At 35.3% G+C, this 14,687-nt stretch overlaps 1 protein-coding gene across 3 annotated transcripts in view; it reads right to left on the bottom strand.

The window, feature by feature from the left end:
* The window catches only part of vwa8 (von Willebrand factor A domain containing 8), a 304,338-nt gene that overhangs the window by 135,393 nt on the left and 154,258 nt on the right, over positions 1-14,687 (bottom strand). For all 3 annotated transcript variants that reach the window (XM_062061646.1, XM_062061645.1, XM_062061644.1), the window contains 3 exons: positions 6,351-6,538; positions 3,045-3,164; positions 2,837-2,901 (listed from right to left, as the gene is read on the bottom strand). In XM_062061646.1, the coding sequence (XP_061917630.1) occupies positions 2,837-2,901; positions 3,045-3,164; positions 6,351-6,538 (373 nt within the window). The remainder of the gene's footprint in view (positions 1-2,836; positions 2,902-3,044; positions 3,165-6,350; positions 6,539-14,687) is intronic.

Here is a 14,687-nt window from a genome sequence, read left to right as displayed (position 1 = left end):
AGTACAGCACAGGGGTCACCAACGCGGTGCCCGCGGGCACCAGGTAGCCCGTAAGGACCAGATGAGTAGCCCGCCGGCCTGTTCGAAAAATAGCTCAAATAGCAGCACTTACCAGTGAGCTGCCTCTATTTTTTAAATTGTATTTATTTACTAGCAAGCTGGTCTCGCTTTGCCCGACATTTTTAATTCTAAGAGAGACAAAACTCAAATAGAATTTGAAAATCCAAGAAAATATTTTAAAGACTTGGTCTTCACTTGTTTAAATAAATTCATTAATTTTTTTACTTTGTTTCTAATAACTTTCAGAAAGACAATTTTAGAGAAAAAAATACAACCTTAAAAATGATTTTAGGATTTTTAAACACATATACCTTTTTACCTTTTAAATTCCTTCCTCTTCTTTCCTGACAATTTAAATCAATGTTCAAGTAAATTTATTTTTTTTATTGTAAAGAATAATAAATACATTTTAATTTAATTCTTCATTTTAGCTTCCGTTTTTTCGACAAAAAATATTTGTGAAATATTTCTTTAAACTTATTATGATTAAAATTCAAAAAAATTATTCTGGCAAATCTAGAAAATCTGTTGAATCAAATTTAAATCTTATTTCAAAGTCTTTTGAATTTCTTTTAAAATTTTTGTTCTGGAAAATCTAGAAGAAATAATTTGTCTATGTTAGAAATATAGCTTGGTCCAATTTGTTATATATTCTAACAAAGTGTAGATTGGATTTTAACCTATTTAAAACATGTCATCAAAATTCTAAAATTAATCTTAATCAGGAAAAATTACTAATGATGTTCCATAAATTCTTTTTTTTAAGTTTTTCTCTTCTTTTTTTCGGTTGAATTTTGAATTTTAAAGAGTCGAAATTGAAGATAAACTATGTTTCAAAATTTAATTGTCATTTTTTTCGTGTTTTGTCCTCTTTTAAACCGTTCAATTAAGTGTAAATATCATTCATTATTAATAATAACATAGAGTTAAAGGTAAATTGAGCAAATTGGCTATTTCTGGCAATTTATTTAAGTGTGTATCAAACTGGTAGCCCTTCGCATTAATCAGTACCCAAGAAGTAGCTCTTGCTTTCAAAAAGGTTGGTGACCCCTGGTATAGCATGTTCTATATGTTATAGTTATTTGAATGCCTCTTACCATAATATGTTAACATACCAGGCGTACACTTATTCAGCCTGTTGTTCACTATTCTTTATTTATTTTAAATTGCCTTTCAAATGTCTATTCTTGGTGTTGGCTTTTATCAAATACATTTCCCCAAAAAATGCGACTTATATATGTTTTTTTCCTTCTTTATTATGCATTTTCGGCCGGTGCGACTTATACTCCGAAAAATACGGTATTTGTTAAACCTTGAAAATAGTTTCCTCTATAATATTGTAAAATGTTATTTTTTTAGTATTTGAGGACAGATATCGCTCAAATCCGGCAAAGTTTGGCTAACTTCCTGGTAGCCTGACTAACTTCTGTTTTCTTCCCTAAACCTGCACTATTTCTGTCATGCGTGGTGTGGTTTTTTTTTGGCATTTGCAGCATTTTTCCATCCTTCCATCCATTTTCTACCGCTTGTCCCTTTCTTTTGCATTTTTTTTTTCATCCTGCAGTAGGGATGTCCGATAATGGCTTTTTGCCGATATCCGATATGCCGATATTGTCCAACTCTTTAATTACCGATACCGATATCAACCGATACCGATATCAACCTATACAGTCGTGGAATTAACACATTATTATGCGTAATTTGGACAACCAGGTATGGTGAAGATAAGGTCCTTTTAAAAAAAAATGAATCAAATAAAATAAGATAAATAAATTAAAAACATTTTCTTGAATAAAAAAGAAAGTAAAACAATATAAAAACAGTTGCATAGAAACTAGTAATTAATGAAAATTTGTCAAATTAACTGTTAAAGGTTAGTACTATTAGTGGACCAGCAGCACGCACAATCATGTGTGCTTACGGACTGTATCCCTTGCAGACTGTATTGATATATATTGATATATAATGTAGGAACCAGAATATTAATAACAGAAAGAAACAACCCTTTTGTGTGAATGAGTGCAAATGGGGGAGGGAGGTTTTTTGGGTTGGTGCACTAATTGTAAGTGTATGTTGTGTTTTTTATGTGGATTTAATAAAAAAAATAAATAAATAAAAAAAAAGATACTGATAATAAAAAAACCAGATACCGATAATTTCCGATATTACATTTTAACGCATTTATCGGCCGATAATATCGGCAGACCGATATTATCGGACATCTCTATCCTGCAGCCTTTACGTGAGTTCATTTGCAGCATTTTCCCGTTGCATGTATTCTATGGCAGTGGTCCCCAACCACCAGGCCACAACCCGGTATCGGTCCGTGGATCGCACAAGAATAAGAAAATTAATTTTAAAAAATTGTTTTTATTTTTTTAATTTTATTTTTAAAAAATTAAATCAACATAAAAAACACAAGATACACTTACAATTAGTGCACCAACCCAAAAAACCTCCCTCCCCCATTTACACTCATTCACACAAAAGGGTTGTTTCTTTCTGTTATTAATATTCTGGTTCCTACATTATATATCAATATATATCAATACAGCCTGCAAGGGATACAGTCCGTAAGCACACATGATTGTATTTTTTTTATGACAAAAAATAAAAATAAAAATAAGTAATCACCCCCCGCCCCCTGGTCCGTGGGACAAATTTTCAAGGTTTGACCGGTCTGCAGTTACAAAAAGGTTGGGGACCACTGTTCTATGGCATATGGATCATTTCTGAACTGTGGTAGATGTAAAGCGTAGTTTTATCGCTCGCTTACCCGTCTTCCTTGTAGAAGAGCAGCCAGTTCTTATGGGCGAAGTCGCAGCACATCTTGTACTGAGCCTGCCAAACAAACATGAAGACATTTTGAAATGACGCATTATGTTTGTATGACGCCAGCTTATAAAACGCTGCGAGACAAATTCATGTAGGTCGCAATAATAATTGGTAATAGGACGATTTGTGTTGCCGCGGCGGCCTCTGACCTGCGGCTCCTTGCTGCTCCACCATTTGGAGGCTTTGCTGGGTGGCTGCTCGCTGTCAGGAGACAACGTGAGCCTCCGCACGGCGCCCGTCGCCATGTCCACATGGAGCACCGTGTGACTCTGATTGAACAAAACATGAACATTACACACCATAAAGTGGTCGACACTTCCACAATAATGTCTGTGATCTGTACTGCTGTACACGGACTACTCTGAAGTATACCAATGTTGACTTTCTGGAGTAGGGCACATTTTCAGAAAGTTAAGGACTGTCCACTAGAGATGGCCGATATTATCGGACATCTTTAGTGGCCGATAAATGCTTTAAAATGTAATATCGTAAATTATCGGTATCGGTTTCAAAAAGTAAAATTAATGACTTTTTAAAACACCGCTGAACGGAGCGGTACATATCCGGTAAAACACGGACGTAGGGCATACTTGCCAACCCTCCCGATTTTCCCGGGGGACTCCCGAATTTCAGTGCCCCTCCCGAAAATCTCCCGGGGCAACCATTCTCCCGATTTCCACCTGGACAACATTATTGGGGGCGTGCCTTAAAGGCACTGCCTTCAGCGTCCTCTACAACCTGTCGTCACGTCCGCTTTTCCCCCATACATACAGCGTGCCGGCCCAGACACATAACATATGGGGCTTTTACACACACACAAGTGAATGCAAGGCATACTTGATCAACAGCCATACAGGTCACACCGAGGGTGGCCGTATAAACAACTTTAACACTGTTACATATATGTGCCACACTGTGAACCCACACCAAACAAGAATGACAAACACATTTCGGGAGAGCATCCGCACCGTAACACAACATAAACACAACACAACAAATACCCAGAACCCCTTGCAGCACTAACTCTTCCGGGACGCTACAATATACACCCCCGCAACCACCAAAACCCCCCCCTCCCCCACCATCTCCCGAATTCGGAGGTCTCAAGGTTGGCCAGTATGCTCTAGTATACTCTGGACTGAAGCTGTGTGCCTTCATTGTTTTTGTAGCTGTTGTTTTGAGGCATGTTTAAAAAAATGTAATTAAATAATGCACTTTGTGAAAGTCAAAGTATAGTATTTCCCATAATTGTAGTGGGTATCAGGATTATCTCAGGGAGAGCATGTCCCAAATTCCAAGCTGTTTTGAATTGAAAAAATAATGCACTTTGTGACTTCAATAATAAATATGGCAGTGCCATGTTGGCACTTTTTTTCCGTAACTGGAGTTGAAGTTGTTCTCTTATTTTGGAAAACCTTGTTTTTGATTGATTGATTGAAACTTGTATTAGTAGATTGCACAGTACAGTACATATTCCGTACAATTGACCACTAAATGGTAACACCCGAATAAGTTTTTCAACTTGTTTAAGTCGGGGGCCCACGTTAATCAATTCATGGTAAAGTTACATTGTTTAATGCATCCAGCGGGGCATCACAACAAAATTAGGCATAATAATGTGTTAATTCCACCACTGTTTATATCGGAATCGGTAATTAAGAGTTGGACAATATCGGAATATCGGCAAAAAAGCCATTATCGGACATCTCTACTGTCCACTGTTATCTTATTTTGTCTCTTCTTAAGAACCAGCGCCCTCTACAGTGGACATTTTATTTTGGTCTATATATATTTTTTAAGAGTTACAGGAGAGCGGGGGTGTCTTTAAGGATGTACTTCAAAAAGCTAGTTAAAGATCATCTATATAAGGGGGCCCCACTTTTCTACGACAGAAGACCCCGGGGACCGTTTTTCCTTTTACAGTAATTTTATGTAAATAACCCCATAAATGTTACGATGAGCTGAAAGTTGTTGTTTTTTTTAATGGTAAAATCTACAAATGTTTTTACAGTGTAAGTAACATTTCCCCTTTGATCGCACTGAGCTGGGGAAAAAAGCTTTTGTCTATGCAGCTCCTTGTGCTTGGAACATGTTACAAAGAGACTGGAAGCTGACTGAATTTTTATCCTTGAATGCTTTTAAATATAAACTAAAAGCATTTCAAGCTGCTTCAGTTTTCATCCATCTGTAACTGTCTTACTTGATGTCCGCCCTGTTCTTTTAATGTGTAATGTGAATGTCATTTTGATGCCTCTTGGCCGGGACTCCCTTGGAAAAGAGGTTTTTAATCTCAATGGGATTTTTCCTGGTTAAATCAAAAAAATATAATTAACATAGTTATTAATAATATTTTAATAATAATTTCATAAATTATTATGTGATACCTAAAAATAAATTAAAAACTAATATATTAATAATAATATTACATCATTTACATATGTATTAATACTATTTTTATAATAATAATACAACACATTTTAATATAGAAGATAAATTCAAAACAAATATATTAATATTACATAATCTACATATTTATTAATAATACTTTTATAAAAATAATATTACTAATTTCATATAGAATATAAATTCAAAACAAATATATTACATAGCTTACATATTTCTTAATATTTTTATAATATGACTAATTTCGTACGGAAGATACATTCAAAATATATAAATAATATTACATAATTTACCTATTTATTAATAGTATTTTTATAATAGCATTCCTAATTTCAAATAGAATATAAAATCTAAATAAATATATTACATTATTTACATGTTTATTTTTATAATATTAATATCATTACTAATTTCATATAGAATACACATGTAAAACAAATATATTACATAATTTACATATTTATATATATTTTATAATAATACTATTATTAATTTCATATAGAAGATACATTCAAAACAAATATAAATAATAATATAACATTAACATATTTATTAATATAAACATAAATTCAAAACAAATATATTACATAACTGAAGTGTTTATTAATAATATTTTTATTATAATAATATAATTACTAATTTCATACAGAATATAAATTGAAAACAAATATTTTACATAATTGCCATATTTATAATAGTAATAATATTACTAATTTCATATAGAATATAAATTCAAAACAAATATATTAATAATAATATATTACATAATTTACAGCGTTTTTACAACGTAAAAGGAAAAGTGGTAGCACTTTTATTTTTACAGTAACATTTTAGACACATGGGGGCGCTGCAGTTACATGACTACCAAAAGGTCGACCTGTGAGTGAACTTTATTTAGTCGGGACCTCTTCACTTGACGTAATATGATCCATCACGATGATATTTTTAGAAACATGACACCCCCCCCCCATCCCTCTACATCCTTTTCCCCTAATCATCAGCAGTTGGAGAACCGCGATGCTTGTGAGAGATCACAAAATGACGCTTCCAACCTGTTCCTCGTGCAGCACCACCTGGCCCTCCAAAGGACTCCCCAGCGGGGCGACGGTCACAAAGGGCTGCCACACGCCGCTGACGGTCCTGGGGAAGATGTCGTAAAGTTCCACGCACTGGATGGTCTCCCCGCGCTCCCTCATGGAGTAAAGGGTCACGGGGTTGCACGTGGCCGCGTACAGCACGTCTGGAAAAGCAAACAGGGAGCGAGTCAGTCTACCAGGTGGACTTTTCACATGTTGGCAAAGAAAACGCGCGATGACGCCCACACAGAGGTTCGCTTCTGAGAACTCGCGTCCTGTGGTCGTCCATTTTAGCCGAGACCAGGTCTAAAAATAGCCGTGAGGAAGAGGAAGTCGGTCGGAGGCATGAATCAGAGAGGCAACGAATGACAAATGATGGAAGCAGACTTAAAAGCAGAACAGAGTGATAGGGTATGATATATAAATACTTTATGTATGTATCAGTAAATTGAACATTCTAAATATTGGCCAAACTTTTTGAAATATTGAAGGCTCTGAATACTTTCCCTATTGCGACAAAACAGATGTTACATACTTGCATAATTTTTTGTAATTGAAACTTTATATAGATTGCACAGTACAGCACATATTCCCTACAATTGACCACTAAATGGAAAACACCCAAATAAGTTTCCCCCCCCCCCCCCCCCCCCCCCCCCCCCCCACCTTGAAATAATGAATTTTACTTATTTAAACGGGGATAGCAGATCCATTCTATGTGTCATACTTGATCATTTCGCGATATTGCCATATTTTTGCTGAAAGGATTTAGTAGAGAACATCGACGATAAAGGTCGCAACTTTTGGTCGCTGATAAAAAAAAGCCTTGCCTATACCGGAAGTAGCGTGACGTCACCGGAGGAAGGACTCCTCACATTTTCCCAGTGTTTACAATGCAGCGAGAGAGATTCGGACCGAGAAAGCAACGATTACCCCATTAATTTGAGCGAGGATGAAAGATTCGTGGATGAGGAAAGTGAGAGTGAAAAACTAGAGTGCAGTGCAGGACGTATCTTTTTTCGCTCTGACCATAACTTAGGTACAAGGGCTCATTGGATTCCACACTTTCTCCTTTTTCTATTGTGGATCACGGATTTGTATTTTAAACCACCTCGGATACTATATCCTCTTGAAAATGAGAGTCGAGAACGCGAAATGGACATTCACAGTGACTTTTATCTCCACGATAATACATCGGCGAAGCTCTTTAGCTACTGAGCTAACGTGATAGCATCGGGCTCAAATGCAAGGCAAGGCAAGGCAAGGCAACTTTATTTGTATAGCGCTTTTCATACACAAGGCAGACTCAAAGTGCTTCACAGACAACAAAGTGAAATGAAAGAAAATAAAAGCAAAATTAAAATGCAGACAATAAAAATAAAAACAGTGCAGACGTTAAAAGTTAAAAGATTAAAAGATTTAGCTGAAAGCTAAGGTGAACATAAAAGTCTTCAGTCTAGTTTTAAAAGTAGTGAGAGTTGGGGAGAGTCTGACATCTTCAGGAAGTTTATTCCAGCTATGTGTTGCATAGTGACTGAATGATGATCTCCCTTGATTTGAGTTTACTCTTGGAACCGCTAACAGATTGGTCTCAGAAGATCTTAGTGATCTAGAGGGCGTATATAGTGGGAGCATATCAGTGATATACTTGGGCCCTAGACCATGTAGTGATTTATATGTGAGCAGGAGGATTTTGAAATCTATTCTCTGATGTACAGGGAGCCAATGTAAGGATTTAAGAATTGGTGTAATGTGCTCACATTTTTTGGTCTTTGTTAGAACTCTAGCAGCAGCGTTCTGAACAAGCTGTAGCTGCCTGACAGTTTTTTTGGGAAGACCTGCAAGGAGACCATTACAATAGTCTAGCCTACTGGTAATAAAGGCATGTACAAGTTGTTCTAAGTCTTGAGCTGACATGAGCCCTCTAAGTCTTTTTACATTTTTGAGGTGATAGTAGGCCGATTTTGTTACTGATTTGATGTGACTGTCGAAATGTAAATCAGAATCTAAAATAACCCCAAGATTTCTGGCTTTATTTGAGGTTTTCAGGGACAGTGATTGAAGGTGTTGGATGACTTTAAACCTTTCTTTTTTAGCACCAAAAACAATTATCTCAGTTTTATCTTCATTTAGTTGTAGGAAATTTTGGCACATCCAGTGTTTGACTTGCTCAATGCACTGGCACAGAAGATCTATGGGGCGATAGTCATTTGGTGATAGCGCTACATAGATTTGGGTGTCATCAGCATAGCAATGATGGTCAATGTTATTATTTTGCATGATTTGTCCTAGTGGGAGCATATAGATGTTAAATAAAGTCGGCCCCAAGATTGAACCTTGGGGGACTCCACACGTTACGTTGGTTGGTTCTGATACAAAGTCACCAATGGAAACAAAATAGTTCCTATCTTGTAGATATGACTTGAACCAGCTTAAAACTGTGCCTGAGATCCCCACCCAGTTTTCCAACCTGTCCAAAAGTATTGAGTGGTCGACAGTGTCAAATGCAGCACTGAGGTCCAAAAGCATTAATACTGAAGTTTTGCAGATAGAAACAAAATAAAAAAATCCCTGACTGGAAGGATAGACAGAAGATCAACAATACTATTAAACCAGGGACATGTGACTACACGGTTAATAATTCCCAGCTTGGCGAAGCTTAACTATGCTGTTGCTAACGACGCCATTGAAGCTAACTTAGCAACGGGACCTCACAGAGCTATGATAAAAACATTAGCGCTCCACCTACGCCAGCCCTCATCTGCTCATCAACACCCGTGCTCACCTGCGTTCCAGCGATCGACGGAAGGACGAAGGACTTCACCCAATCATCCGTGCGGTTGGCGGCTAGCGTCGGCTAGCACGTCTGCTATCCAAGTCAAAGTCCTCCTGGTTGTGTTGCTACAGCCAGCCGCTAATACACCGATCCCACCTACAACTTTCTTCTTTGCAGTCTTCATTGTTCATTAAACAAATTGCAAAAGATTCACCAACACAGATGTCCAGAATACTGTGGAATTTTGAGATGAAAACAGAGCTTTTTTGTATTGGATTCAATGGGGTAACAATACTTCCGGTTCAACGATTGACGTCACGCGCATACGTCATCATACATAGACGTTTTCAACCGGAAATTTAGCGGGAAATTTAAAATTGCACTTTAGAAGTTAACGCGGCCGTATTGGCATGTGTTGCAATGTTAAGATTTCATCATTGATATATAAACTATCAGACTGCGTGGTCGCTAGTAGTGGCTTTCAGTAGGCCTTTAAGTCGGTGTCCACGTAAATCAATTCATGGTAGTGTGGAATGTTGGGGAAAGCCGTATCAAGTGAAATGACTCAAACAGAGAACAATGGTAGGTATGAAAAACACTAACCTATTTATTGTTAACTGGACTTATACGGTCTTTTTACGTTGAAATGGAGCGGTAATTGGTGTTCTGGTGACATCTAGTGGTCACAAAAATTCATTAAGTTAAGTTCATTACGCAGTACCGTATTTTTCGGATTATAAATCGCTCCGGAGTATAAATCGCACCAGCCGAAAATGCATAATAAAGAAGGAAATAAACGTATATAAGTCGCACTGGAGTATAAGTCGCATTTTTTGGGGACATTTATTTGATAAAACTCAACACCAAGAATAGACATTTGAAAGGCAATTTAAAATAAATAAAGAATAGTGAACAACAGGCTGAATAAGTGTACGTTATATGAGGCATAAATAACCAACTGAGAACGTGCCTGGTATGTTAACGTAACATATTATCGTAAGAGTCATTCAAATAACTATAACATATAGAACAGGGGTCACCAACCTTTTTGAAAGCAAGAGCTACTTCTTGGGTACTGATTAATGCGAAGGGCTACCAGTTTGATACACACTTAAATAAATTGCCAGAAATAGCCAATTTGCTCAATATACCTTTAACTCTATGTTATTATTAATAATTAATGATATTTACACTTAATTGAACGGTTTAAAAGAGGACAAAACACGAAAAAAATTACAATTAAATTTTTAAACATAATTTATCTTCAATTTTCGACTCTTTAAAATTCAAAATTCAACCGAAAAAAAGAAGAGAAAAACTAGGTAATTCGAATCTTTTTGAAAAAATTTTAAAAAAGAATTTATGGAACATCATTAGTAATGTTTCCTGATTAAGATTAATTTTAAAATTTTCATGACATATTTTAAATAAGTTAAAATCCAATTTACACTTTGTTAGAATATATAACAAATTGGACCAAGCTATATTTCTAACAAAGACAAATCATTATTTCTTCTAGATTTTCCAGAACAAAAATTTTAAAAGAAATTCAAAAGACTTTGAAATAAGATTTAAATTTGATTCTACAGATTTTCTAGATTTGCCAGAATAATTTCTTTGAATTTTAATCATAATAAGTTTGAAGAAATATTTCACAAATATTCTTCGTCGAAAAAACAGAAGCTAAAATGAAGAATTCAATTAAAATGTATTTATTATTCTTTACAATAAAAAAATAAATGTACTTGAACATTGATTTAAATTGTCAGGAAAGAAGAGGAAGGAATTTAAAAAGGTAAAAAGGTATATGTGTTTAAAAATCCTAAAATCATTTTTAAGGTTGTACTTTTACTCTAAAATTGTCTTTCTGAAAGTTATAAGAAGCAAAGTAAAAAAAAATCATGAATTTATTCAAACAAGTGAAGACCAAGTCTTTAAAATATTTTCTTGGATTTTCAAATTCTATTTGAGTTTTGTCTCTCTTAGAATTAAAAATGTCGGGCAAAGCGAGACCAGCTTGCTAGTAAATAAATACAATTTAAAAAATAGAGGCAGCTCACTGGTAAGTGCTGCTATTTGAGCTATTTTTAGAACAGGCTAGTGGGCTACTCATCTGGTCCTTACGGGCGACCTGGTGCCCGCGGGCACCGCGTTGGTGACCCCTGATATAGAACATGCTACACGTTTACCAAACAATCTGTCACTCCTAATTGCTAAATCCCATGAAATCTTATACGTCTAGTCTCTTACGTGAATGAGCTAAATAATAATATTTGATATTTTACGTTAATATGTTAATAATTTCACACATAAGTCGCTCCTGAGTATAAGTCGCACCGTCGGCCAAACTATGAAAAAAATTGCGACTTATAGTCCGAAAAATACGGTAATCTATTAAATAAAGTTTGACTGACCTATCTGACTGTTTTGTTGACATTCCCTTTAGCGCAGCTCCATCTAATGGATGCATAACGTAACCGCAGCCTCTACTGTAGCGTCTATTCTGTGCGCCTTATATATGAACAATGTTTTAAAATAGGCCGTTCATTGAAGGTGCGCCTTATATTGCGGAAAATACGGTAATTTGGCTGTGTCGGCTCTCAGTGCTCCTGGAGTGATCGCTAAGTGCTGAAAAGTGCAAATAGAGTTGGCAACTACTTCTACAGGTATTCTAAACTAAAATGCGCGCCTTTTAAAATGATATTATGCCGATATATTACATTTACAGTATTATTCTTGGCATGTTATACTGTATGTGTAAGAAAAATGCTCAAACCGTAAGGTACTCCTGATAATATTCAAACAAAAATTATATTAGAAGTTTTTCAATTTAAAAAAAAAATAAAATTTTTATGGAGGTTGTAATTTAAAAAAATATTTGTTGTGGTTGTAGTTAGGGTTGTCCTGATACAAGTTTTCAACTTTCTAACACCAATATTGGAGCGTTGAGTATTGGCTGATATTGATCTGATATGATGATACTTTTATTATTTTGAAGCGTGGACTATCAGGAATGATTCAAACAGAGAACGATGATAGTTAATAGAAACACTAACCTATTTATTATTAACCATCTGGAATGGATTCATGCTTTACTTTGAAGTGGTAATTAAGTGTTTCTGTGACACCGAGTGGTCAAAATAATGAAGTTAAGATAATGACGCAGTAAGTTGAATCATACCAACACGTTTGTTATGGATATTTTATATATATTTTATATTTTATTTTATTTTATATATGAACAATGTTTTAAAATAGGCCATTCATTGAAGGTGCGCCTTATAATCCGGTGCGCCTTATAGTGCGGAAAATACGGTAATTTGGCTGTGTCGGCTCTCAGTGCTGCTGGAGTGATCGCTAAGTGCTGAAAAGTGCAAATAGAGTTGGCAACGGGGCGTTACGTCAAGGTCCCGTAATATGGCCCCGTTGGAGTTTACGTGATTCGGTGCCTGGTAGGACCGGTGGAAAAAGTACCGGATTCAATACCGTTAATAAATATAATACATAAAACTTAAAAAAATAGATATATATTTTTTTCAAAATTAAATCATGAAAATATAAAAGTGGAGGGAAAAAATTGGAATTGAGCCTAGCATAACGGACTCAGATGCTAACTACCTTATCATTAATTAACCTAACTCTGTTAGTTGAATCATTTATAATGAACTTGTTATTGTTATTTTATTATCATCCTTGCATTAAATTCTTGCTTCATGTCAGCCCGTCTAGTTAGCAAACTAGTTGGGTCTGAATGAACTGCACCCTCCACTCGCTGCCGCAAAGCCCTGCAATTCATTATGTTATGAACTCCTTCATTCCACACTCCATCCAGCTGTATAAATCACTCGCCATACAGCAATAGATGATATCTGTCTATTACCTGACACCTGACACGTTAGCTACTTCTCTTTGTTTTTAATGTCTATTTTCTGCTGGATCTACTCTCTATTTTATGCTGCAGCTGTCACATATACTGTAACATTGTTATATATTGTATATATGATATAGACATAATATATCAGTATATATAACATGCTGTACATATATTATGTAAATATTACGTATATATGTGATATTTTGTATCGCTATATTTAGTCTATTTATACCTGCATTGTCCTTTCCATCCTTACACTTTCCATCATTGTAACTGAGCTACTGTGTGGAACAATTTCCCTTTTGGATCATTAAAGTTTGTCTAAGTCTAATGTGTCGGCCATTGCTAAAGCCAGTGTTTTTCAGCCACTGTGCTATGGGAAATGATTAGGGATGTCCGATAATGGCTTTTTGCCGATATCCGATATTCCGATATTGTCCAACTCTTTAATTACCGATACCGATATCAACCGATACCGATATCAACCGATATATGCAGTCGTGGAATTAACACATTATTATGCCTAATTTGGACAACCAGGTATGGTGAAGATAAGGCACTTTTTTAAAAAATTAGTAAAATAAGATAAATAAATTAAAAACATTTTCTTGAATAAAAAAGAAAGTACAACAATATAAAAACAGTTACATAGAAACTAGTAATGAATGAAAATTAGTAAAATTAACTTTAGTACTATTAGTGGACACAATCATGTGTGCTTACGGACTGTATCCCTTGCAGACTGTATTGATATATATTGATATATAATGTAGGAAGCAGAATATTAATAACAGAAAGAAACAACCCTTTTGTGTGAATGAGTGTAAATGGGGGGAGGGAGGTTTTTTGGGTTGGTGCACTAATTGTAAGTGTATCTTGTGTTTTTTATGTTGATTTAATTTTAAAAAAAAAAAACAAAAAAAAACAAACAAAAAAAACAAAACGATATCGATAATAAAAAAAATGATACCGATAATTTCCGATATTACATTTTAACGCATATATCGGACATCTCTAGAAATTATGCAAAATTATAATTACAGTACGCAAATCATGTGCCGTTGTTGAGTATCTGTGCTGTTTAGATATCGGCAGAGTAACCATGTAATACTTTGCCATATCAGCAGGTGGCAGCAGGTAGTTATTAGTGATGCGTGGATGGTAATCGAACAATTGCGTGAGGTATTTGATGAAAACGACTTTATATTGTCAATATAGACTACTGAGTTTACTTGTTTTAACATTTTCTACTGCCTCTGGATTTTTTCAATGGAAAAAAAAAATGTGCCTTGGGTCAAAAAAGGTTGAAAAACCCTGGCTTAAGTAACATACACTACCGTTCAAAAGTTTGGGGTCACATTGAAATGTCCTTATTTTTGAAGGAAAAGCACTGTACTTTTCATTGAAGATAAATTTAAACTACTCTTAACTTTAAATAAATACACTCTATACATTGCTAATGTGGTAAATGACTATTCTAGCTGCAAATGTCTGCTTTTTGGTGCAATATCTACATAGGTGTACAGAGGCCCATTTCCAGAAACTATCACTCCAGTGTTCTAATGGTACAATGTGTTTGCTCATTGGCTCAGAAGGCTAATTGATGATTAGAAAACCCTTGTGCAATCATGTTCACACATCTGAAAACAGTTTAGCTCGTTAC

Source organism: Entelurus aequoreus, linkage group LG10, assembly GCF_033978785.1.
Source record: "Entelurus aequoreus isolate RoL-2023_Sb linkage group LG10, RoL_Eaeq_v1.1, whole genome shotgun sequence".
Lineage (NCBI taxonomy): Eukaryota > Metazoa > Chordata > Actinopteri > Syngnathiformes > Syngnathidae > Entelurus > Entelurus aequoreus.
Note: the sequence above shows the minus strand (reverse complement) of the source record. Positions and strands in the feature narration are given on the sequence as shown.